The 25,738-nt window shown below is 43.1% G+C and overlaps 1 protein-coding gene and 1 non-coding gene across 4 annotated transcripts in view; both read left to right on the forward strand.

The window, feature by feature from the left end:
• TLN2 (talin 2) overlaps window positions 1-25,738 on the forward strand; it is a 498,389-nt gene that overhangs the window by 461,271 nt on the left and 11,380 nt on the right. For all 3 annotated transcript variants that reach the window (XM_018054292.1, XM_018054294.1, XM_018054293.1), the window contains 3 exons: window positions 2,067-2,174; window positions 13,940-14,045; window positions 14,888-15,012. In XM_018054292.1, coding sequence (XP_017909781.1) covers window positions 2,067-2,174; window positions 13,940-14,045; window positions 14,888-15,012 — 339 coding nt within the window. The remainder of the gene's footprint in view (window positions 1-2,066; window positions 2,175-13,939; window positions 14,046-14,887; window positions 15,013-25,738) is intronic.
• MIR190A (microRNA 190a) lies at window positions 18,620-18,760 on the forward strand. The gene has a single exon (NR_129623.1). It is a non-coding gene; the product is annotated as a microRNA 190a (primary transcript).

Below are 25,738 nucleotides of genomic sequence, written 5' to 3' on the forward strand. Positions count from 1 at the left end.
TGAGCTCCGGGCCAGTCTGTTTCTGCTCCTTGTGGCCTCCCAGTCACAGAGATCAAGGTCACCATGGTTGATGAACAACGGGAACCTCTGTCTCCATGTTACAGATGTGAAATGGAAGACAGCTCCGATTTTCCTCCTCTGGGTTCCCATCTTCAAGGGAAGAGGTTAAGGATTAAAGTACTAGCCCTGACTCTTCTTTGTGATCTCGCCCTGGATCAAGCCATCCAGCCAGAGCTTCACATGCTAATACGAGACTTGTTGACAAGGTCACTGCTGAGCCCAGAGACTCCTCTCAGGATAGGACTTACTGATGCTTACGTTTCCTGTGGTCTCTGGTATTTCCCATCCCTTGCAGAAAGGAAATGAGGCAGCTTTCCAGAAACGGTGTACAGTAAATATATAGAAAACTAGGCATGCCAGTTGGTGGGCCAAGGACGAACAGTTGTGTGCCAAGCAGAGGGCTACATGGCCATATATGAACATCACCTTTGGGCTGAACAGGGCAGCCAGGGCAGAAACAGAAGTGTAGTAGGACCCACACTGACTCATCTTCCCAGACGTGGAGGATTACATTAATTGCTCCAATGGGGACACAGACTTCCCTACACCCCCAGCTAATTCCAGTGTGTATTTCTTTCTGAGCGTGCTTTCATGTTCATATGTCCTTATCAGACACAACTTCATATCTCCAATTACGATTAATGTTACATGACTGTTTCTTTGTCACTATAAGTCATTATAACTGATTCTTTAATGAGCATGAAATATATTGTTAATGAATATACTCTTTCCCCTACTATTAGCTATTTAGATTATCTGCACTTTCCTTAATCATCAACTTCAGTGAACATCTTTGGGCATCTCTGGGTTTTTTCTATGCTTTGGATAATATCCTTAGGCAAAACTCCCAGAAGTAGAATTAGTGGGTCAAATGGTGTGACTTTCTAGTTATTGCTAGGTTGCTTTCCCCGAGGGTTCTGTCAAGTTAGAGTCACCAGCAGTGATGACCAGCACCCACACAGCTCTCAATGAGGGCCTTGCGCATTACCTACTAGAGGAGCATCATAGCCCTCGTCTTCCCCCTTGAACCAGACCTGGGCTCTGTCTTCACACTTGGAGACACGGGGGAGCAAGGCTGATGAAAGTGTGGAAGGAGTTAAAGGCCTGGCCTGTTAGTTCTCAGATGAATAAAACCAGGCTCATAAATGATAGATGCTGGCCACTCAAATTGGGGGGCAGGTAAGGATAAGTTCCAGGTATTCTCCAAATAGCCCCCACTCCCTGGGAAGAAGGATTTGACTGGAGGAAGCACGAAGACAGGTCACTCTTCCCCTTCTGCCTTGACCTTTTATCCTAATGTGTGATTTGTGTTTGTCCTGACTTGTGGGTTTTTTTTTTTTTTTTGCAGTTTTTTGTATTGTAAGCCCCTTCAAGTTCTTTCCAGAGTGAAGTTATAGCAGGAAAGGCTAAATGGGTAGGATTGCCAGACTGAGCAAAAAAAAAAAAACACACACACACCAGGGTGCCCCATCCTTAGGCTAAAAGTTGTCATTGTTAATTCAAACATCATTGGATGTTATGTAGTTCATCTGGTGGCCATGTGAAATGCTATCTCTTGAGTAACTCAAGTCAGCAGGTCACAAGTACAAAAAGAAGGGGGGCCAGATGCTGTGTTAACCATATGTCCTGGTTTGCTTATCTCGACATGTATAATGTGAGTTATTTATGGCACCTTGAGGGTGCTGGGGAGCTCACTCTCTGAAGGTTCCCAGGAGCCAGTGGGCCCGGTCAGGAGACTGGCTATGACCGCAGTGTGGTCTGGTCACAGAGTGAGGAATTTCTTCCTTTCAATAAAAGATGTGAGGGTCGGCGTGATGAGAAAGGAAGGAAAAAGGGGCCAGATTCACTTGCTTTTGTCTGGCACCTCGGCACTGGAAAAAGCAAGACACGAACTTGTCAGAGAACCTAAAGTGGAAACGGGTAGGACGTACAGGACCACGTGGCCGCCTGGTCCACTTGCCTCCTGGTTCTGCCTGTCTTAAGGTGACATTCCTTTGTTTCTCCAGCAAGCTTCCTTCCACCCTGACGTCAGTGAGGAGGTGCGCACCAGAGCCTTGCGGTATGGGACGGAGTGCACCCTCGGCTACCTGGACCTCCTGGAGCACGTTTTGGTGGTGAGGAGGGGCGTGGGCAGGGCTGGGGCTGGGGAGGAGCTAAGCATCCTTTCCTTGGGAAAATCCCACTTAGAGCTTCATGCAAAGCTCCACTTGCAAGGCTTGGACTAGATTGAGCCAAAAAGCGTCTCACAATTCACTGCTCCGACTCACAAGATACAGGTATAGCCTGGAGAGAGGTGCCATTCAAATCCAAAAGAACTGGGGGAGGTCTGGAAGAGAGCTTGTTCAGGAGTCATAAACAACACCCCAGGAGAGACTTGACGGTAGCTCCCCTCCCTTCGTTACTTTTGCTTCTTCCCAAATCTTAAAAAAAAAAAAAAAATCCATCAAAGACTGTCAAGCCTTTTGATTCTCTGGGCATTGAAATTTTTCTCCTTTCATGCAACCACATGAGGCTCACAGGGCAAAGGAAGGATCCAAGACTCAAAGATGTTTGGCCTCCTGGTTGAGGTTACCAGCTACTAATGACAGACCTGGGACCATGCCCTAGTTATTATTCTCAGCTGTCCCCATCCTAGCATTTCAGTGCCTTCTCTTTAACTTAAATTTCCCTCTGATGTTAAGCACTTTTGGTTTCCTAAGGGAGCATCACTTTCATTCTTCACCCAGGTAACTGTTGTTGTTTAGTCATGTTGTTAAGTTGTGTCCAACTCTTTGGAACTCCATGGACTGTAGCCTACCAGGCTCCTCTGTCCATAGGATTTTCCAGGCAAGAATACTGGAGTGGGTTGCCATTTCCTTCTCCAGGAGATCTTCCTGACCCAGAGATTGAATCCACGTCTCCTGCATGGGCAGGCAGATTCTTCACCGCTGAGCCACCAGTAACTGTGGTCAGTACAAAAGTGCATCTTTTGTTAGAGTGACCAGTCTGGGGTTCCTCACACTGGGCTCCCAAAGCCTGAATACTTGTGAGTAGAAGCCAGTATATTGCTTGTGAGCCAGGTGAGAACATCTTGGTCAGTCAGCGTTTGCAGGCATGAGCCTCCCTTAGCCAAACGAGCTCTCTGTGTTGAAACTGAAGTTTTCAGCCCATGAGTACACTTAGCAGGAAATTCAGTGTAAAGAGAATGAAGCCAGTAAGGCTTCCAAAAGGTATCTTTTTCTTGATGAGAAAGAGAATGAAGCCAGTAAGGCTTCCAAAAGGTATCTTTTTCTTGATGAGACGATCTGTTCTGGACACATGGAATCTTGTTATGTCTAAACATTAGAAAGCATAGTGGAAACAGGCTAAGGTTTAGAACCGTCGAATTCAAATTCAGGCTCTGCCAAGAAACTAGCTGCACAACCACCATCTCTGGACTTGAGTTTGCTCAGATGTTAGACAGGCAGCTTATTCAGGATTAAGTGAGACTGTGGGGAGGCCAGGGCACTGGCTGAGCTCACGTCTGCTACACGCTTTGCTGAAATACTTCTGTAAGGTGCCCGTCCTGGCTGAGCGGAGGTGCAGAGGTGCGGGGCTGCAGCAACAGTGCCCACCTTGCTTCCTAAGTGGGGGCTCTCCCCTGACCCCCTGTTTCTCCTTGTCTCTGCTATGGTTTGATTTCTGTCTCAGTCATTTAATACTTCTTTGTTGTTCAGTTGCTGGGTCCTACTCTTCGTGACCCCATGGATTGCAGCACGCCAGGCTCCTCTGTCCTCTACTGTCTTCTGGAGTTTGCTCAAATTCATGTCCATTGAGTCGGTGATGCCATCCAACCATCTCATCCTCCACTGCCCCTTCTACTTCTGCCCTCAATCTTTCCCAGTATCAGGGTCTTTTCCAATGAGTCAGCTCCTTGCATCAAGTGGCCATATTATTGGAGCTTCAGCTTCATTATCAGTCCTTCTGATGAATATTCAGAATTGATTTCCTTTAGGATTGACTGATTTGATCTCCTTGCAATCTAAGAGATTCTCAAGAGTCTTCTCCAGCACCACAATTCTGGTATCTTCCTCTTACTCACAGGAGGGATCCTTACTTCACCTGTTTCCTCCAGGTCCGTTTCTTGGTTAATCCATATTTTTTCCCACTCCTATGTCCGTATCTGTGTTGCACTGACAACTGACTCAGGGTTAGTAGGTCCAGGCCCCTGCACACCTTTGCTCTTGGTGAACCATTTAACGAGAATGTTACTGCATTGGGGCCCACCAGCAGTGGCATCTCTGCCAAATCCATGAAGCCGCTTGGAACAGCTGCAGCGGACTTCAAGGCAAACAGTGAAGATGTTGCATTTCCTTCTCCGCTAGTCCAGGGTGAGTTCTGTCTGCATGAGGAAGGACAGGTGCCCGCACTTGTTTTAAGAGGTTTCTCCCAAGGGAGAAGGAAAAGGGAGCCCTCATAGGGGCCCCTCCTTGACCTCAAGCCACTTGTAGCCCCTCTCCCAGTATCTGGGAACCAGGTGCGGCATCCACCAAGGCGCTTCCTGTCTCCACAGCTCTTCTCCCTGCATGGCAGCAGACAAGGCCTCCTGGGGGTGGGGGCCAGGGAGAATGGTCGGCCTCTTTGCTCAAGAAGAAGCCCAGGATTCCGGGTCTCAGTGAACATGAGGGAAGACCTAGAAGCCGTTTCCAGGCCACACACTCAGGGACCCCAGCTTTATGGCCACTTAATGACTGTGTTGGACTTCCCAGGTGGCGCTAGTGGTAAAGAACCCACCTGCCAGTGCAGGAAACATAAGAGACACATGTTCAGTCCCTGGGTTGGGAAGATCCCCTGGAGGAGGGCATGGCAACCCATGCCGATATTCCTGCCTGGAGAATCCCATGGACAGGGGAGCCTGGAAGGCTACAGTCCATGGAGTCACAAAGAGTCAGACACTACTAAAGCGACTTAGCACAGACACAGTGACTGTCAGGCATCAGCCCTAGTGATAATCAGCAGGTTCTTCTGGAACAGGAAGGACACATTCCACAGGGAAACTCCACATCACCTGTGATTTAGGAGGTTTCGTGTTGAGGCCAGAGGTTAGCGATAGGGGAGCGACCATTCGCCTCTTTCCATGGACCCCACTTCCCTGGTGTTTTCTGAGTTTACTAAAGAGACAGGACTCTGAAACCTGATGTTTTCAGACCTAATTTAGTTGATTGTGTGGTAGTCGATGTGTCTGTTAGAAGCCTGCCACCCGAATTTCTTTTTATTTTTCTATACAATTATTATCATTGTAACCCATAAGTAAAGTAGAAGTATAAATGTCCTGTTTCCCCATAGTTGTTTTGAGATTTACAGTATGAAAAACGCTGGTGCTAAGTTAAAATCACTAATAGGAAGAAAAGCTAGATGACATGAAAACTTTTATACTGTGTACAGAAATGGTCTCATGCTTTGCAAGAAGGATGTTATTGCCTTTTTATGGTGACAAGTGCTGATGGTTCTAATGTCCAAGGAGATAAGAATGAAATCACATCAAATATTTGTTTTAAAACATTAGCTCATATATTTTTGTCTCTTTAGAGACTTGCACATATTCCATAAAGGATATTTTCCAATAAAAATACAGAAAGGAAACATCCAGACAATGTTCATTATCATAAACATGAAAAATACCAGTTCCTAACTGAAAACGGTGGAACCTCTGTGACAGCGTTCCATCCTCTAAGCTGCAGACAGTGGTAGTTTCCTTGGTCCTACAGCTGAAAATAAGCTCACATTTCACCTCATGTGCCCTCACTCCTTCTCCAAACAGATTTGGAAGAAATCTGGGCTAATACAATGCTAAGTATGAGGAAGATTGTTCCACATGAGAGGCATGCCTGCTTAGTTGCTTAGTCATGTCCGACTCTCTGTGACCCCATGAACCACAGCCTGCTAGGCCCCTCTGTCCATTTCCCAGGCAAGAATACTGGAGTGGGTTGCAATTTCCTTCTCCAGGGGATCTTCCTAACCCAGGCATAGAACCGACATCTGCACTGCAGGCAGGCTCTTTCCTGCTTGAGCCACCAGGGAAGCTCTCCACATGAGAGGACCATGAGCCGTAAGACCGCTTAGGACAGAGCTGGTGGAGCCCCGACCCAAGAAGAAATGAAGAAATTGGAAATGCACAGACATAGACACTAGTGTCCACTTCTGAGGGAACTCAGAGTCAGATAAAGAAAGCCAAATTGCAAATTTAGAGAAGACATTAGATTTATTTGGAAATTACCTTTAGGGTAAGAGGGAAAGAATACTAAGATAAGCTATTTGAGGGTGGTGAATTAAAAAGCAGTTAAAACTAGAGATTTACACCCACATACACACGTACACCATACTCCCCATTCTGCCTTCCTCCTCACTTGAAGAAAGTGTCTGGCAATTTAGAGGAATAAACTGAGATCACTTTTAAGTGGTCCAAAGGAGTTCAGCCATCCTCTTCAGGGGCTGTTTTTCTTAAATTTAGACACATGAAAATGTGGGAGAAGGTATCCTGCTCTGGCTTGTTCAGTTCAAATATCTTAGAGTCAAGGATTCCTCACCTGTTTTGGCTGGTTTGTATATTTTAGTTTTACTTTAGGAAAAAAAAATCTTAAAACACAGAAAACCATGTCAACATTTGTGTGTCTACCATCTATAATTAACTAACTTTGTTAATTAATATTTTGTCTTATTTGGTTCAGATTCTTATTTGTTTAAAAAAAAACTCTCAATAATAATTTTATACCCTTTACCGATACCATTCTCCTATTTTTCTCTATTGAGGCACAAATAACTATCATGATTTCAGCTTTCTTAACCTTTGATAGATTTGGGCCTCCCTGAATTAGCTAAAAGCCCATTTCCTGCCATCTCCCTACCCTCATCAGAAAAACATCAGCACATAAACATAAATGTCCTTAAACTGTTAGGAGGATTCCCAGACACTCCCCTCAATCCTTTGGGAATTTAGAAACTCCAAATCGAGAACCCCTCCTTGGGGAATGTTTTGTTTGTTTGGTTGAGAATCCAGTTATCATTCTATAAACAGAGGGATCTAATTTAGGCAGAACCCTGTCCTTGCTGCCCTGGGAGCTACTTTATGCAGCTTTAGCTGTGCCTGTTTGAGCAGTCTTGGCCTTCTGCATTTGCTGTTAGCTGGTTTGTTGTGGAGGATTTCTACTGCAGGATGAGAGGCAGCCAGTTGGCTTCTGCAGCGACCACAGTTCAATATTGCTGCTAACCCACAATATGAGCTCTTCAGCAGGGTTAAAATTACCCTCACTTTCACTAGCTGCACTTTAATTTTGTTCTGTTTCCTGCTATTAGAAATCATGTTGACTTAATTGCAGCATAAAAATAGAACTCCTTTGCTCTGCCTTGTCTAAATAGGGTGCTTTGTTGCCAGGGCCGTTGACTTTCTTAGAGCCAGAGTGTATACAGAAGTGGTTTTCTCATTCCATCAAGGTTCTTTAAAAGACGGAAGGCTTTCACCACTCCACTTGGGTGATTTAAGTGAATCTCCCTACCACACCCTTCACTTTTGTTTCAGCTTTATTGAGGCATAGCTAGCATACAATAAACACTTATTTGAAGTTTACCGTTTGAGTGCTCATATTTGAATACATCTGTGAAAACATCACCACAATCAAAACAAAGAGTATATCCATTACTCTTCAAAACTTCCAGGCAGCCACTGATCTGCATTTTGTTATTCTAGATTTGCTTACCCTTTCCAGACTTTTATATGAAAGTAATCACCTAGTGCGTACTCTTCTTTGTCTAGCTTCTTTCACTCAGCACCAGTATTTTTAATTCCATCCACATTCTTATGTGTAGCAGTAATTTGACCCCTTTTATTGTTACATGGTGTTCTCTAATCTGTTTCCCTGTTGATGGATACTTGGGTTGTTTCCAGGTTTGATTGTTAAAAATAAAGCTGCTAAGAGCATCCTATATATGTCTTTCTGCCTATATGTTTTCATTCTCTTGGATAAATATATTAAAGTGGAATATTTATATCATAGGATGGGTACATTTTTAACTTCTTAGGAAAGTTAAATTCTTTTGTAAAGTTAAATTCTTTTCTAAATTCTTTTGTAAAGTGGTTATTTCCAGCAGCAGTATATGAGAGTTCCCATTTCTCCATGTCTTTGTGAGCCCTTAGAATGGTCAGTCTTTTCAGTTTTATCCATTCTAGTGTGTATGAGGTGGTATCTTATTGTGGTTTCCTTTTTAATATGTATATATTTTGGCTGCACCAGGTCTTAGTTTCGGCATGTGAGATCTAGTTCCCTGACCAGGGATTGAACCCTGGCCCCCTGTACTAACCACCAGGGAAGTCTACTGTGGTTTTAATTTACAACATGGAGTATCTTTTATGTACCTGTTTGCCTTCTGTATATCTTCTCAGAAGATCTCTGTTCAGATCTTTTGCCCTTTTTAATTGGGTTTTTGTCTTCTTGAACTTTTAGAGTTCTCTATATTTTATAGGCACGAGTTATTTGTCATGTCGGTGAAAAACATTAATAGTCAATCAAAGAAATGAAAAATTTTATTTGAGTGAACCTGAGGATTATATCCTGGGAGACAGTCTCTCAGAGAGCTCTGAGAACTGTTTTGAAGAGGTAAGTGAGAAGGCGGGCATCAGAATATATGTGGTTTTAGCGAAGAGAGTACATACAATTATGCACTCATCTCGGGAGAAGCTTGCTGCTAGTGACTAGGAACAGACATCTTCGTTAAAGGTTTTAGTGCTTTCACAGTATAAGATGTAAGAATTCAGGTTCATTTTCAAAATCTCCTGAAAATATCTAATTCTCTGAGGATCAGTTCAGTCGGTTTTCCTGGAACGCAAAGGGCCTCACCCTTGCCCTGAATTTCTTTCAGGATGTATTGTAGGTCAGTAACTTAGTGGAGAATGACTTAATCCTTACAGGCCTGGATGGTGGGCAACATTCTTTATTTTACGCTCCCTTCCCTTCCAGTTTTAATTGCAACCAGAGGTTGGAAGGCAGTTTGTGACCAACTTGTTCCACTGCGCTAGAAATGCTCATTTGCAGGTCAGGCCAGGATTTTGTTGATAGGCCACTCAGTGTGCTATTATAGGACCAGGTGCTGTTAACAGTAACCAGAGGCCTCTGGACCGCCTGATTTACTAGTCTGTTATGCTCCAGGATGCAGTTCCCTCTTGTTTCTTCTTCCCATATCATGAGTTACACTGTTACAGTCATTGATGTCCTGGCACTATATATTTGGTCAATCATTTCAACTCACCTAGTCATTATTAGTTTTATCTGAAGCTCAGTCACACATTTGGTAATGCAAGAAACAATAATCTTGTAAAATAGGCAGAGTACAAGTAATTATTAATGCTGGTGGCATTAATAAGGTTGTAAGTGTTTAAGCTGAGAACTTTCATTAGGTGTGGCCCAGTATCTCTTCAGTCTACTCTGCATCCATCTCTGTCTTTAAGGGAAATGGTATACTGACACTGTACGTAAAGTTCACCAAAGAAGTCTGCATGTACACAGTGTGAGTAGTGGGTCATTGTGACCCGTTACAGGACTGAGAAAGGGATTTTATCTTCTAAGGAGTTACATGGCGGCATCAGAAGGAGAAAAATTGATCTTTATGGTTGAGCAGCTATTTCTGCTCTTGGGCAGATCAGTTAACGTATAATGCAAACTCACAATGCACACTAGAGGGGAGCGAGGAGGCCAAAGGGGATCTTCCCAGGGGATCTTCCCAACCGAGGGATTGAACTCAGGTCTCCTGCATTGCAGGCAGATTCTTGATCATCTGAGCCACCAAGGAAGTCCAACAGTGTCTGGCAGCAGAAGACAAATATATATTTAAAGAGAAAAAAATGACAGCAATGCAGACCAAAAACAAAAAAGTGCAGATAGAACTTGAGTAAAAATGAAAGTGCAACTAATATATGTCTTATATCTAAAATATTAAACATTAGGAAGAACTGAATGTTTACTTGCAAGTGTGTGTTAGTCACTCAGTCATGTCCAACTTTGCGACCCCATGGACTGTAGCCTGCCAGGCTCTGACTCTGCGACCCCATGGACTATAGTCTGCTAGGCTCCTCTGTCCATGGGAATTCTCCAGGCAAGAATATGGGAGTGGGTTGCCATTTCCTTCTCCAGGAGATCTTCCTGACCCAGGGATCAAACCTAGGTCTCCTGCATTGCAGGCAGATTGTTCACCAAGGTTATCAAGTTATTTTTAGGATTATACCCCAGTGTGGGGGAAGAAAAATAATTTTCCCTCTGCTCTGAGTTCTTGCCTGAGATTGCATGTTGTAAGACAGATTAACCAGAGAACAAGAAACAAAATTTTATTCACATGTGTACCCCATGGATAAATGGAAGCTACCCAGGGAAAAAACGAGTAATTCACAAACTGGTCTAAGCCACCCGATTATATACTGCCTTTAGGCAAAAAAAAAGAAAGGTGTATATGGTGGGAGGAGGCTGGTTGGAGCAGGTGGTCAGGAAAAGCAGGGTTAATGAGGGTTAAGATTGTTAGCAGATTTAAGTCAGAGCATTTTTTCTTTTTTGTCTGCACTGGGTCTTTGTTGCTGTGCATGGTCTTTGTCTAGTTGCTGCAAATGGGGGCTACTCTTTATTGTGGTGCATGGGTTTCTCATTTCGGTGGCTTCTCTAGGGAATGCAGGCTCAGTAGTTGTGGCTGGTGAGCTCTAGAGCACAGGCTCAGTAGTTGTGGCCCATAGTTTTAGTTGCTCTGGGCATTTGGGATCTTCCCAGAAGAGGGATCGAATCCGTGTCCCCTGCATTAGCAGGCAGATTCTTTTCCATTACACCACTGGGGAAGTCCAAGTCAGAGCCTTCTTCATTGATAGCATTCTCTTGTGATTTTGAGTCAGCTTTCTCTTACTGGTACAGAGAAGGAGGTTTCTTTTATAAATGTATATTTCCCTTTCAAAGGGTAATTTCCCTGTTTTCAGAGCATCTCCTGTGTCTGATTTTTCTCAAAATAACCAACTGAAAGCAATCTGTATGCCAAAGAGGCATATTTTGGAGTGACATACTTTACTACCAGCTTCCTTGCTTTCTTCTTTCATTTGCCTGCCTAGTTAATTCTCTTCTTGTTAACAACCTTATGGAGATATAATTGGCACATGACAAACTTTTCCAGTTAAGTCATACAATTCCTTGATCTTCACTATATACAACTATGGCCATAATAATAATTTTAGAACATTTTCTTCTCCCCAAAAAGAAACCTCATGCTCTTTAGCTCTCCTCATTCCCTTCAGCCCCACTCCTAGCCCAAGGCCAACACTGATCTTGTTTCTGCCCCTATGGATTGCCTGTTCTTGTCATTGCGTATAAACACAATCATACAGCATGGAGTCTTTTGTAACTGGCTTCTTTCATGTAGCATAATGTTTTTAAGGTTCTAAGACAAACTTGCAGGTTCCTGCTTTTTAAAGTTTTAAAGCATAATTTATGTGTTTTGTCCCCTATTTAAGAAGCTAAGATCACTAAGGTTATTTTCCTGTATTCTACAGTTTTCGTTCTTACAGTCAGATTTCTACTCCATTTCTAGTTCATGTATGCATATAGTGTGAGGAAAGGGTCAGGTTCATTTTCTTACCTATGGCTATCCAATTGTTCCAGCATCGTTTGTTGACAAAATTATCCTGTTCTCAATCAGTCAACCAGTATGGCTGACTGAATCTAGTTCTGGACTCTCTCCTGGTCCGTTGATCTGTGTCTGTGTACAATATCATGTTGTCTTGATCACTGTTACAACTTTATCACGAGTCTCGAAATCAGATATTGTAAGACTTGTAACTTTGTTCTTTTTCAAAATGGTTTAGCTGTCCTAGGTCCTTTGCATTTTATATACCACTTAGAATCATCTTGTCAGTATCTTAAAAAAAAAAATCCTGTTGGGATTTTGGCTAGGATCATGGAGATATCTGAGAACAATTGATGTCTGAATAATCTTCTAATCAATGAATATACTATGTCTATCCATTTTTGTGGGTCTTCTTTAATATTTTCAATAATATAGTTTTTAGCATCCACATCTTGCACATTTGTTATCGAATTTAACAGGTCTGTCATGATCTTTATGCTACTGTAAGTGGTATTGCTTTTTTAAAACTTTAATTCCCCCTGCTAATATGTAATAGCATATTGGCAGTGAAAATCTGTTTTACTCACTGGTAATATGTAGAAATATAATTGGTGTTTGTAGATTGACCTTTTACCGTGTGACCTTGCTAATAAACACATTTATTCTACCTTTTTTTCCTTGATTTTTTAACAAATGCCTCAGAAATTTCTTCGTAGACATTCATGTTATTTGTAAACAAAGACAGTTGTACTTGATTCATTTGTTCACTCATTCACAGGTTTGTGCTGAGTTAATATCTGCGTGGTGACATGTGTAGGTAGGTCCTAGGGTGAGGGAAGGAGAAAAACAGAACTGAGCTCAGAACAGTAACAAGTATGAAATCTAGAAGAGTGCCAGAGGAAGGAGGGTAGGGATAGGTGCCTGGGAAGTGATGTTCAAGAACCTTTGATCAGTTCAAGGGTATAACATAACGTCTTCTATGCACTGGTATGTCTGGGACTGGTCAATGTGTAACCCTGTTAACTCTCCCAACCCCAGACTTTTCACCAAGCTTCTCTTAAAATTCTCTTATAATTTTTGGATTCAAAAGACATCTTTTGCAAACTCATGTGAAAGAGTACAATTCCTGGCCATGTGAAAAGGGTATAGGACACCAAACAGGGAATTTAACATTTCATGAATGCCTGCTGTGCTCCAGGCATTGTGCAAGATACTTCTTGTGTGTGATTCCGTTTGATGTTTATGCCGCTCCTAAGGAGTAAACATCACTACAGTTTTACAAATAAGAAAACAGGTTCTGAGGGGGGTTAGTAATATGCCCATTGTCACAAACCAGGAGCAGGTGGAGCCAAGTTTGAACCACAGGTTTGACAAAGCCAACGCCCATGCTTTGTCTACTGCTCAGAGGTTCCGAAACTGTCCATAGTCATCAGCAGTGGTGCTTTCTTCCTGAATATCTGAGCATTTCTAAATCTCAGCAGGACCCCTGTAAAGCATGGGTAAGAGATGCAGAAAAGAGTATTGAAAGAAGGAAATTTCAAGATTAGGGAGGTGTAAGTCAGATGTAAATCCATGGGGGAGGATGGTAGGGAATGCTCATCTATTTCATAGTTCTGTTCTTGAATTAATTTGGGAAGAAATCAGCTGGAGGATGTCCTTTAAATTGGATTAGGGTTATATTTTTTAGGATCTTTTTTAACACCATAAAAAAAAAGGCAAGTTTAAAGCCCCTTGAAGCCAGGTTTAAAAGAAGGAAAGTCCATAGGACTTCTCCCAGGAGAGGTTGCAGTCAGAACCCTGGAAATGACTTGTCCTTTTAGGAGCAGCCCTCCTCTTGAGGATTTTTCCCTCCAAGATCCCACCTAAGTCCCACACGTGTCTTTTGGCCCCATATTTGCTTTGTCACAAGCACCAGATGACCTGTGGCCCTGGGCTTTTGTGTTCACTCAGAGCATTCTTTCACCTTGGGTAGTTTTCGTGTGTGTAGATTTGTCTTAGGCACAAACAGAAGAACAACTAAGAACTTGATCTCCCTTATGATCTCAGGGAAGTATGTCAGAAAGACCTTAGGAGAACCCCTGCTCCCCAACTCATTTCTCACGTGAGGAAACTGGAGGCCAGTGAGTCTTAGGTGCTTCCCCGAAGTTTCTGAAGTCGCTCAGGGACAGAGTTGCAACTTCAAACCAGGGGGTCCAGCTCTGCATCCACCCGCAAGAGTGGGCTTCCTGTCACAGTGGCTGCCATCTTCCTTCATGTCTGACGTGTTGTTCACACATAGATTCTTCAGAAACCAACACCAGAACTCAAGCACCAGCTGGCTGCTTTCTCCAAGCGCGTGGCAGGCGCCGTGACCGAGCTCATCCAGGCAGCAGAGGCCATGAAAGGTAGGCTGGATTCTCACATGTCATCCTGTGGGGCAGCCTGGACAGCCAGCTGAGCAGAGAGAATGTGCAGCCAACACAGGCCTTTTCTTGACAGCCAGAGGAGTAGAGTGAGGAACTTTTTAAAGGCTAATAGGAGTAGAGTTAGACTTAAAAAGTAATATCCTCCTGAAACAAGCCTTTTCTCCAGTTATGCATTAAGTGCTTCAACATAAATGGTGTAATCCATCTAGAACTGTTCACTTCTCTTTTAAGGGTCTTGCCATCCATTTTCTTCTGTATTTTTCTTTGAATATTTATTTTTATTTAAATAATACACTTCATGTTTAGAAATGGTGCTATCTGGATACATTGTACGTGGAAGCAATCAGCTCACCCGGGAAGGGTTTTCTAACCAATCTCCCTTTGTTTGCATTTGAGGGGAGTGGTTGTTCTCTTCTGGGAACTCATGAGGATGAGTTCCCAGAAGAGAAAAACAAATCTCTGTGCTCAGCATGATCTCATTTCTCCTGTGGATGCTGACTTGCATTCATGAGCTTTAAGTTACAAATCAGAGTAAAACTCAAGCTAGCCTCGGTCTGTAAGACCTTGATTTTTGCAGCTCTCATTGATGGTTGCTTCTGTGGTAGGGCTGTCTGTACAACTGGTTTGGAAAACGAGGATCAGACAGGAGGCCACTGCACGCAGTTGACCTCTACGAGAGCTTGGGGAGAACATCCCTTAGGAGAATGCAGCTGGTCGGCTTATGGAGCATGCCTGCATGCAAATCCCGATATTGTTTGCAATTAAGTCACTGCCCTGAGGTCCGCTGCTACCAAGAATGACCCTTTTTGGACTGATTTTAGGAACAGAGTGGGTGGATCCCGAAGACCCAACCGTCATTGCAGAAACAGAATTACTGGGGGCTGCAGCATCCATTGAGGCTGCTGCTAAGAAGTTAGAGCAACTGAAGCCAAGAGCAAAACCGAAAGTGAGTGTCCACGTGTGGCTGCTTGTCTGATGTCTTCCAGTAGGTCTTCCAGTGGATGGCTGTGAGTGGAGCCAGGTGGGCTTCAGCAAGCTCATGTCCCTACCTGTGCGGGAACTAGTAACCTGCAAACCTGTTCTGCCTGCCTAGCACCTTTTTACTTGGTATGGAAAAAAACCCAAGGGTAGGTCTTTCCAGTTAATCACCCCAAGAGATGCCTTTGGGTAGCCAGAGGAAGAATCCAGGTGTTTCTTGAAACAAAATCGTGATTTTTGTTTCACTATTATATGAAGCAGGTATTGGATGTTTTCTATAGAAAGCCCCAGTAATTGAATGTGAGGCTGTCTCCCTGTAATTTTCTGGTTTCCATAATGCTTTTTACCAAAAGTAGCAGTGCTGGGCCTCTCCTTTCCTTAAAAATCAGCAGAGAGTAATGTGAACCTCAAAAGTGGACCCAGTAACAGACTCTTTTCAGTACATGCTGGAGACTGTGGTTAACTGGCATGTTCTCTCCATCTATGGTTGTCATCTAGATAAATGTTGAGAACTTAAGATCATAAATGTGTGTTAAGAGAAAGGCTTTTAAAAGAAAGAGATACTTTAAGGTAGTGCAGTAGAGAGGACAGTTAATATGTAAAAAGATGGTGCGCTGGTGCTCTCTGGGGGACAAAGCCCAACCTTGTAAAGAAATCATAATCCCGTCTCCCCCATGTCTGTCTTCACCAGGAAGATGGTGGAACCAAAGGGAGCCATCTTTCTAGTCAAGCAAGTCCCTGCTGATAACCTCACCTCCCTTCCAAGGACCCACATACAATTAGGAAGTAAAATCTGGCTCTTCTCAAAAAAAAAAGTTGGATCTCCAGTTTAGATATGCCTAAAAGTGTACCTTTAAATTTAAAAAAAAAAAAGGTGGAGTTTGAGTACTAAAATACACCAAAGTGCTCAAAAGCAGTTCTTGGGCTCATGATGTGTGTAAAATACACATGGGCATATAGGCACTCTATTAAGTTTGCAAACATTCTTAAAACCTTGGAATTCTTAGAGCCAGTCTCCTAATTGTCACTCTAAATTTGGTAAAGGCCTTTTTTAGAATTTCTCATCTGAACTCAAAAGTTCAGGGTTTTGGCTTCTAGTTTTTAAGTTTGTCAAGGTCCTCTTTACTGGCCTTAACCTGAGGGTCTTAGGTGATACGAGATTTTAACCAAGTTTTTCTCTGCAAACTTCAGAGCTAAGTGTAGGGGTAAGGGCAACTCCATCTTCTGGACTTGACTTTATTTCTGCTTTATAAAATAAGTTCAGCGTGAGTGGAAAACTTCTTTCAGCTAAGAAGCAGGCAGCCATTAACTGTGATTTTGAGGCTTAAACTTAATTCATTGTCCTTTTCCTTCTCTGATTTGCCACGTACTTTCCCATCCTCTGGGGAAAGCTTCTGTCTGCTAGTGCTGCAGCCGCGTCAGTTGCTCTTTCTGCTGGAGAATTAGCATGGCGTTAATTTACACCACCACTTCCCAAGCTCTAAGAGCTCCTGTCTCAATCCCAGTCCTGTTGTCCTTTGTCAGGATCTTCCCAAGCTCTGTCTGCTCTCAGTTCTGCTTCCCCTCTGTCCAGCTCTTGATTTATCTCATGATTCTTGATCTGAAAAACCAGGTCATTAGAGTTCCTGCCCCATAGCATTATTGACATAACATTAGATAATTTAGAAATAGTGCCTGACATGTCGTAAGACTTAGTAATATCACTATCACCAAAAATACACTTCTGGAACTTTTATCTGCTACCTCCTAGGAAATGTCTGTAACAAAAGTTATTCCATGGATCCATGAACTTATGGCCTTAGCTAAAAAAAAAAAAAAAAAACACCTCACGCTGATTGAGTACCAAGCACATGCTAGGTACATAGCATTTTACATAGATTAACTCATCTGGTCCTTACAAGTCCACAAGGCAGCAGCATTAGCATCCCTGCTCTAGGGATGCGGAATCAGAGGCAAATTACTTGCCAGAGTCAGGTGACCTCGACTGAGCTAGAAGCAGCATTGCATGGGCTCCAGGTGGCAGTTTAGCCCATTCCAGTCCTCTTGGCCTACCTAGTATCAGGAACTCTGGTGCAGTCGCATCGGGGATGTTTTTTGATTTACCCATCATCTTTGAGCCATTAATCCCACCTCTGGGAATCTGTCCTGAGGAGGAAATCCAGAGAGGATAAAAGTCTTGTGTGCATGAGAGAGTTGCTCCTTTCCTCCAATTCAAAGCAGCAAGAATTTGGAGGTGCCCCTGAGTGTCTCCTCGAAGGACAAGTATGTAGCTGTTCGGAATAATGGATGATCAGTCTGTGTAGCATGAAGAAGATACTCCTGGCATAACATTAAGTTATGCCAGAAAACAGGATGTGGAGTCCTGTACTCAGTATGATCACAACTGTTAAAAGAAACACTTGTGAATGAAGGAGACAGGTGGGGAATGTGCAAGGATGATGGTGGGACTGGGGTGGTGGGAGGGTCTATGTCTTAAAATTTCGTAAGACAATGTTTTAAAAATAATAGCACTTTAAAAGTTAGTGATGACTGCTGAACTGGGCCGGTGTGCGTTCCCCCAGTGCCCTGGGATCACCCAGCCTTTCTGCTTACAGTGTGGGTTTATAAGGAAAGCCAGGGTCACAGTTGACATAAGTGTTGATTTGAGTCCCTTCCTTGGGGGTACCTACTCTGTGTCACTCCCATCTTCATATGAGGGAGTATTTGGCCCTTCCTGAGTATTTAAAATGATTAAAAATCTCACTCCAGCCAGGGACAAAGGCTCCCACCACATGGATTGTGTTATCTATAAAACCATTCTGAAGAACCCATCACCCTAAGCCAGATTCTGTGCCTGTCTGGGAATGCCATCAGCTCTGTGGTTAATGCCTGCATGCAATAAAGTATCTTTCTTGAATTCAAGAAGGAATTTCTCCCCAGTTAAAAAAAAAATCGCAATCTGACATCATAATCAATCAGTCTTTTGAGACCAACCAATTCTTCCCATCCCCTTCCGAAATGGAAGTCAATCAATTAATCAATCACAAATCCTCAGGGTTCTGTAAGTAGGCCACTGCTTCTATACCTGTGTCCCTGATAACGCTACATAAAACCCCAGGCACCCAAGATTGGGTGAATGTGCTTTGCTTCTGTACCTGGGAAGCAGCTCCACTGCTTTGAGGGAGTCTGGGGGATGGGCAATGTCTTCATCTCTGTGTTTTGCCCACCACATTCCCAGGTTGCCTGTTTTAAAAATAGAAATTGTCCAGGGTTTGTAAAGATGATTCCTGGTATGTTGCCAGCTTGGGCCCTTAAAAATGTAAGCATCTCTTTTTACCGGGAATCGCCCAGACACAAGTAACAAATTGGCATCTTTGGATCCACCGTTTGCTTGGGAAGGTGGTATAAAGGCAAAATGAGAATGTCAGTGAGCCCAGGTGCATGTGCCTAGGATACCGCTGGTGGCGCCGTTTCCATGCCTACAGACACACCTGTGCTCCACAGACAGGTAATGGAGGTGCCACAGTGGCTCCCTCCCCCTCCCCCCTCCCGTGGCTGCAGCTTGCAGTGCTGTGCCCCATTCTCAGCTCAGTCAGACCTGGATGCCTTTCTGCAGGCCTCTGTGTGATATGTTTGATATATTAGGTTGTTATTTAATCCAACTATATATCAAACATATTCCTACAGTGTCTTGCCCTGTCTCCGGGGGTTCCTAATATAGCTCATAAGGCAACAGGAAAGAATATGTTAGAATCAGAGGTAGATTACTCATTACATCTCTTTGTTATATTCCATTTCTTCTTGTAGCATTTAAAACCTGTATTTGTACTGCTAGATTATTTTGTTTATTATAGAAACAAATCATAATTAGTGATGTTTCATAAGAGCTTAGATATTATGTATAGCTTAGTTTTGTGCAGTGATGAATCCTTAAAGGCTGTGCTCATTGTGGGGGAATAAAACCCATGTTTGTGATACAGGGTCAGGATTATAACCTCCGGACACATCTAGATTTACATTTCATTTTAGTTCAGTTTTATCCTGATCTTCAATTTAGATATTAGTAATTTTCACAATCAAGCTTTCAGCAAAAAATTCAAACACAAATCAACTCTCTGTAACGTTGCTTTCACCCATAGTAACAAAATGTATAAACCAAATCAGCCAAACCAAATGTATGGATGGTGAGTCACTGGGCTTTATATAAACTTTGGGGATGAAATATATCTAATAAAGATAATGCAGTGTGGAATATACTCTGTCTGTTGAGTTTCCTGTTGTAGGTTAACTTGTCAGTAGAGGTTGATAATATTTAGAATATGCTGACAATCAGAAAGTGATTCCATAGCCTAATTGGGTGCAACAGGAAGTTCGGGATCGTGAAACATTTTTTCCTGGCACGTAACAGCCTAACTTGGTTGGCTCTGACCTCCTCCCCCTAGGAGAGCCTGTGAAGGATATGCGAGTTCATTCTGATCTCTTTCAACAAAAGACTTAAACCTCTGCTTTCTGAAAGGGGAAGTATTGTGCTAATGCCTCTGATTTTTGGAGCAAAGAGGATATGCTCTTACAAAGGTCACTCCTGAATATGCAGACACTGCTCTATGAAGATAGTGAGCCAGAGGTGTGTACAGGTGGGTTAGGAAAGCCTCTTCTGGTGTGTCTAAGAGCCAGCCCAATGCTGCTGGCAGGGACTGCCTAGTGACAGGTCACAGCAGCAGAGAAGTGGTGACGCAGGGAAGGTCAATACAGTGTTGGGGCCCCAGCTTCCAGAGTTAGGAAGTGGAGCCTGTCCCTGGGATCCTCCTCCTTGAGAAGAGAGCAGTGGCCATGTACCAGCAGGAGCTCCTTCAGCCAGTTTCCAATATGCTGCCATAGTTAATGCTACCTTCACGCAGCTAGATGGCGCTGTTTTGAGTTTTAAGCCCAGTTAAAGTTGTTTGGCCAAAATGACAGATAGTCTTGGAAAAGCAACAGCAAGCTGTTCTGAACAATGAAAAGCTCTGTTTAAAAGGACTTGAAGTTTGAAGCCCTACATTAGAATTGATGTATCTTTTTAGGGTACATTTTGCTGTTGACCAGCAGGCTCTACTGATTAGTTGAGCAAATGGGGAAAAGCAGCCAGATGTTCAGGGAGGAGAAGGATACAGCATTTTCTCTATGACCAAGCAGTGGGCATTGAGCTCATGTACCACTAGCTGCTTCCAGGCCAGCACACATGAGTTTGGCGGAAGAATAAAGGTGAGTGGGGCCCCTAGTCAGCATGTATTCCCACATGACTCCCCACCAAATAGAGCAGTGGGTCTCTCAGACCCTCCTCAGACACACACAGGATTCATGTCACATGACTTTACAGTGTAACAATTCTACCTAATTAAATCTTTGGAAAAATTCTGTCATCTGTTCTTCATCCATGCTTCCTAGATAGACACTCGAGTGCCTATATATGTTTTTAAGAGTTTGACACATCTTTAAGAATTTTTCTATCAAATAGAAATAGCAATTAGTAGATTCTGATAAAGGATGCTGCTGCTGCTGCTGCTGCTGCTGCTAAGTCGCTTCAGTCATGTCCGACTCTGTGTGACCCCATAGATGGCAGCCCACCAGGTTCCCCCATCCCTGGGATTCTCCAGGCAAGAACACTGGAGTGGGTTGCCATTTCCTTCTCCAGTGCATGAAAGTGAAAAGTGAAAGTGAAGTCACTCAGTCATGTCCAACTCTTAGCGACCCCATGGACTGCAGCCCACCAGGCTCCTCCGTCCATGGGATTTTCCAGGCAAGAGTACTGGAGTGGGTTTCCATTGCCTTCTCCACTGATAAAGGATAGATGGATGGATAGATATCTGTAGCATAAATCTGGAATGACATACAGGAAAAAAAGAACAGAAATAGCATTTAAAAGATTATTCCAGTGGTATTTAAAGAAAGAGTGGTGGCTACTGTGGGAAAACTGCTCCCAAAATACTAACGGGACAAGCTTGGACTTTGTCCATCAGATGTTGCAGACACATGCAATTATTCCACACCTGGATGCAGAGCCCGGTCCCTTCCCAGGGGGCTGGCATAACCATTTGGCAGCACTTTCTCTCTGGCACCTGCTTTGTCTGTTGACTGTTTCCCTGGAGTTTCCCCTAGGACCAGATCAACCTGGGGAGACCAGGCCAGCTGACCAGCTCTGGTCTCTTGGCAGTTCCCATGGTTCTGAGAAGTTTCCCTTTCATTAAGACTAGTAAGTGTGGTAGTCCTAAAGACAACCGACCTGGGGTCCTCCAGAAGAAAAGCTGACCTGGCTCACATACTGTTCAGGTCTTTGGGTACAGGTAAGGTCTCCCCTCCAGCACCTCTCAACTCAAAATCAGAAGCAAACTGCTAGTGGCCAGACTCACTACCAAAAGGGAAGAACCTGAGACTGCCTGTTCCACTCAGGTTTCCACCTGGCAGGAAAATGCTTCACTCATGTTATGGAAGTTCTTGTTGTTTGCCTTCTGGTTTTTTTCCTGGAGGACATTTAAACTATAGGCAGATGTTCACACTTTAAAAAATTATACCCAAATATATTTTTTTAATTTCTGATGTGATTTACGACCTTGTTTTTAATTGTAAGTGTCTACAAGGCCTTCAGTAACACAGCATGATTCCTAACTGGAAAGATAGGGCAGTGAGTTGCAGTCTGGTTTTAGTGGCCAACTGTGAGAGAGATGACTATGATGCTTATCCGCACTCAGCAAGGTGATCCCTTGGAGAAGGTTTTCAGGGAGGGAGGCAGAAATGAGGCTAGTGACCCTTAGGCCATCTCCTATGGCTGTCTTCAGCTCCTTCACTATCAAGGCCATCAGGGGAAGGGGCGTGATGTTGCAGGGATGTAATTCACAAAGAAAAGGGGGGAAAAGAGGACCACAGATGGACACATTCTTCCTCTGCCAGGTGCATGCCCAGGGACCTGTCTAGGAGGGTGGGGTGGGTGGAGGTTAGTAAAGATCCTTTAGGAAGGAGGCCAAAAGAGAGGAAGGAAGAAAAAATGGAGTCTGTGCTAATTTTAGTTCATGCATTCTTTTAAAAAGATTTCACAAACAGAAAATGAAATGTTTGTTTGCTGTCTGGAGAAGGGCATCAAATTCCCCAGCCACATGGCCAGACAGGGCAGAGCAGGGCCTGAAGCCCAGTTGTCTAATTCCTAGTTGGGTGTCAAAGGAGGAGCTAGAAGCAGTGCCAACATTTGACACTTCATTTATCTTTGATTTCTCTTTTTTGTTTGTATTGCAGGTTGTATTCAGAGATAGCAGCTAGAACCTTTACTAGAATTATGGGTGAAGAATAGGGTTCAGGCAGAGAAACAAACTAGTTTAAGTCACAGTCTCAAAAACTATTGTTAAAAAAACACAAGAAGTATGTGTATTGATAGAAAAATGAAGTTAATTGTGAGTTATTGAGCATTTTACTATATGCTCTGTGTATATTAATAATTTATATATAACAGCCTTATTGGATAGGTAGGCTGGAAGGTAGGTTAGGAAAGTGAGTGAACTTCCACAAAGATTATGTTCTCAGAATGTCACTGTGACCAGGCTTATACTGCTTGCCACACAACATGACAGGAAATTAAGAGATGAGGCACTGGGGCAACGAACAGCAACTTTATTCAGAAAGCCAGCTGACAAAGAAGGTGGTGGACTACTGTCCCAAAGAACCATCTTCCCCGAGTTAGGATTTAGGCTTCCTTAATACTAAAAGGAGAAAGGGTGTGCTTGGTTGGTACAGACTTCTTGGTTCTGGGATCCTTTGTTCTTGCAGCTGTCCATGTAGGTTTGGTCACAACACTCCTAATAAACTCAAACGTGACACATGTTATTGTCTGTTCTGCAATTTTTTGTCTCTAAATGAATAGAAAAGTGTTATACCTTTAGAGGCCAGAGCCTTGCCAGTGAGCTCCTTAATATATTTCAGGTTCTAGGCAACATTCTTAACTCATAGCAAACACAATAGAATACAGACATTAAAGTTTAAAAACAAAAACAGATCCAATATAGAGTCAGATTTGTCCCTAGAACAAGAATTCCTGAAAGGTCGAAAGACAGAAATGAGTAAAGGCCTCCCTTTTCTGCCCTCTTTTTCCCCCTCCTTCCTCTTCTCCATCAGTACGAGAGTCTCAAATGCTCCCTCGTGCGTGGGAAGCAGGTAGTGAGGGAGTCAGCCCAAAGTGTGGCCTTTCCCCAGAAGGATCTCACCAGACCTCTACCTTTTTAAAAAAGGAGTTCTGGAGAAGATCACCTCACAGGAAAAATGTCAGCAAAAGGGTACTTAGACTTTTCTCAAAGCTAGAGTCTACTCAACAGTCCAGAAAAGACCAAGGGCTGAGTACTACAGATGACCTGGCCAATAGTCTTTTGGAGTAGAGACCAGGGAAAGAGTATTGTACAGAGGATGAGAAGGTGGATTCAGATCTGAGAGGCTGCAGCTGACACCTTCCTTAAGGGCATATTGTTAGCTTAGCATCTTTTATACTATTTTGTTAAGGGGGCCTCTTAGTAACATGCTGCTGTGTTTTGCATCTGTATATGCGTGAATCAGTGTCAGACTGTGAGTGCCAGTTGAGGGATACAGGCAGGGCATACAATTAACAACCCACAGTGTTCCACAGGGCAGAAGCCCGTGCTTTGATATGTATGTCCAGTTTTCCCCAGAGATCAGGAATGGAAAGTTACTGATGCAGGCACTTACTCCATGCCTCTCCCCTTTGCTTACCATGTAAATTGTCCCCTGGCTGAACTCTAGTACTCAGAAACTCATATTAAATGGATACATTCTCTCAACAAACCTTTTCTGCATGGGTATCTCTGCCTCATGCTATGCTCCAGAGACATAAGTTGGATGAAACATCAGTCCATGCCCTGGAGGAGATCACAGGCTAGTAGGATTCAGCTCACTGGTGTCTTGAGCCCAGGCCTGCATTCACCCTAGGGTAGCCTATGCCACCTGCATCTTGCACCAGACCCTCAGTGATCTGAGCAAGGAAGGGCTGTCCATTTACCAGCCCACTGAGTGAAAGCATTTCCTCATAGCCAGGTGTCCTGGTCTGCAAATTATTTCCCAGGGCTCCCTAGCAGCATCTCTAAGTTACTGTTCTCGATCTCCCAGCTACAGTGGGGTTTATTCCATTAACAGCCCAGCATTTGAATTGTGATTCTTTTATTTGGGGAAGGCCTTCAAAGACTATGCCCGTTCCGCTTGTCTCCTTTTTTGCAACATGGTTAAGCATACGTCCTTCTTTTTCTTGCTGCCCTCACACGCCTCTCCCAGAGTCCATCCTGTATGTTGGTGGGAGGAGCTAAAGCCAACAGGAACTCAGACTGCAGTATCATGGCTTTTCATGAATTCTCTTTGACTTGGAGAAATCCCATTTTCTCTTAGGCTAGAAGTTGTATGGTGTGAGGAAACATCAAGTGTCAATCCATAATTTCAGCAGGAGAGATACAGTGGGCATTTAGTCTTGATGGTAAATCTGGCCCACAGAAAGATACTGATCCAGCAGATAGAAAGCAGATATCATGGAACTGTGCCCAACTGTAGCATTTAAATGTTTACTCTCCATCACAGTCAGCTTTATTAAGCCTTTTGTTTGGAAACTCTCATACTTTTAAATCAGAGCAAATGTCTCCCAGAGATAAGGCTTCCTGCCATGTCTATTTTAAAATCTAGAGATCTTATAGAAAAGAAAAGATATTCATCAAAGGGCGTTACAACACTTGCCATGGCAAGAAAAATATGTGGTGTAAGAAATATTTCCAAGTTGAGTATATATTTCAAGTATGTGGGGTTTTTTTACATTTTTTTGGAGTGTAGTTGATTTACAATGTTACATTGGTTTTGGTATATAGCAAAGTGACTTGGTTTTATACACACACACACATATGTTCATTCTTTTTCAGGTTCTTTTCTCATATAGGTTATCATAGAATATTGAGTAGAGTTCCTTGTGCTATTCAGTAGGAGGTCCTTGATGGTTATCTGTCTTGTATATAGTAGTGCATATGGCATATGTTAATCCATGTGTCTTATGAAAACAAAACAGAATACTTCAAGGGTAGCAGAAGATATGGAAAAGGTCTTTTACATTGATTCTAATGAGATATTCTTTTAGATCTATCCATGCTTAGAGTTGGCACTTAGTTTTAAGGAAATTCCATTTTTGTGCATGTTAAAATTTGGGAAATCAGAAACCTCCTGTGAAGTGGACTCGATCTTAGAAACTATAGCATAGCTGAGGCCACCTGTGAAAAGGGCCTGGGAGATATTAGGAGCCACCAACGAGCCTCCATCTCCTCATCTGCAAAATGAGTAGGAGCTCCATTCGGACTCAGAAACTCCGTAGTTTCCCCAGTGCTTATATCTTTTATAAGCTTAACTTTTCTTAACTTTTGCAGAACGAATTTCCAGAAAAGTTCTTAATTCAAGGTCACTGAATATACCGATTAGAGCCCAGTACCATTTCTTCGTGGCTTGTGTATTGAGTTGGCCAAAAAGTTCAGTTGAGTTTTTCCATAAAGATGTTACAGAAAACCCAAATGAACTTGTTGGCCAACTCAATATAACAGTACCTTTTATGCGAGAGTGTGTTACGATGGGTTGTTTTATGTTTCAATAAACAAATTTTATATTCCACGATTACCACAGGCTTCCCCACCCCAGGAATCCAAACTTGATCTTTTGGAACTGAA

This window comes from Capra hircus, chromosome 10 (assembly GCF_001704415.2).
Source record: "Capra hircus breed San Clemente chromosome 10, ASM170441v1, whole genome shotgun sequence".
Taxonomy (NCBI): Eukaryota; Metazoa; Chordata; class Mammalia; order Artiodactyla; family Bovidae; genus Capra; species Capra hircus.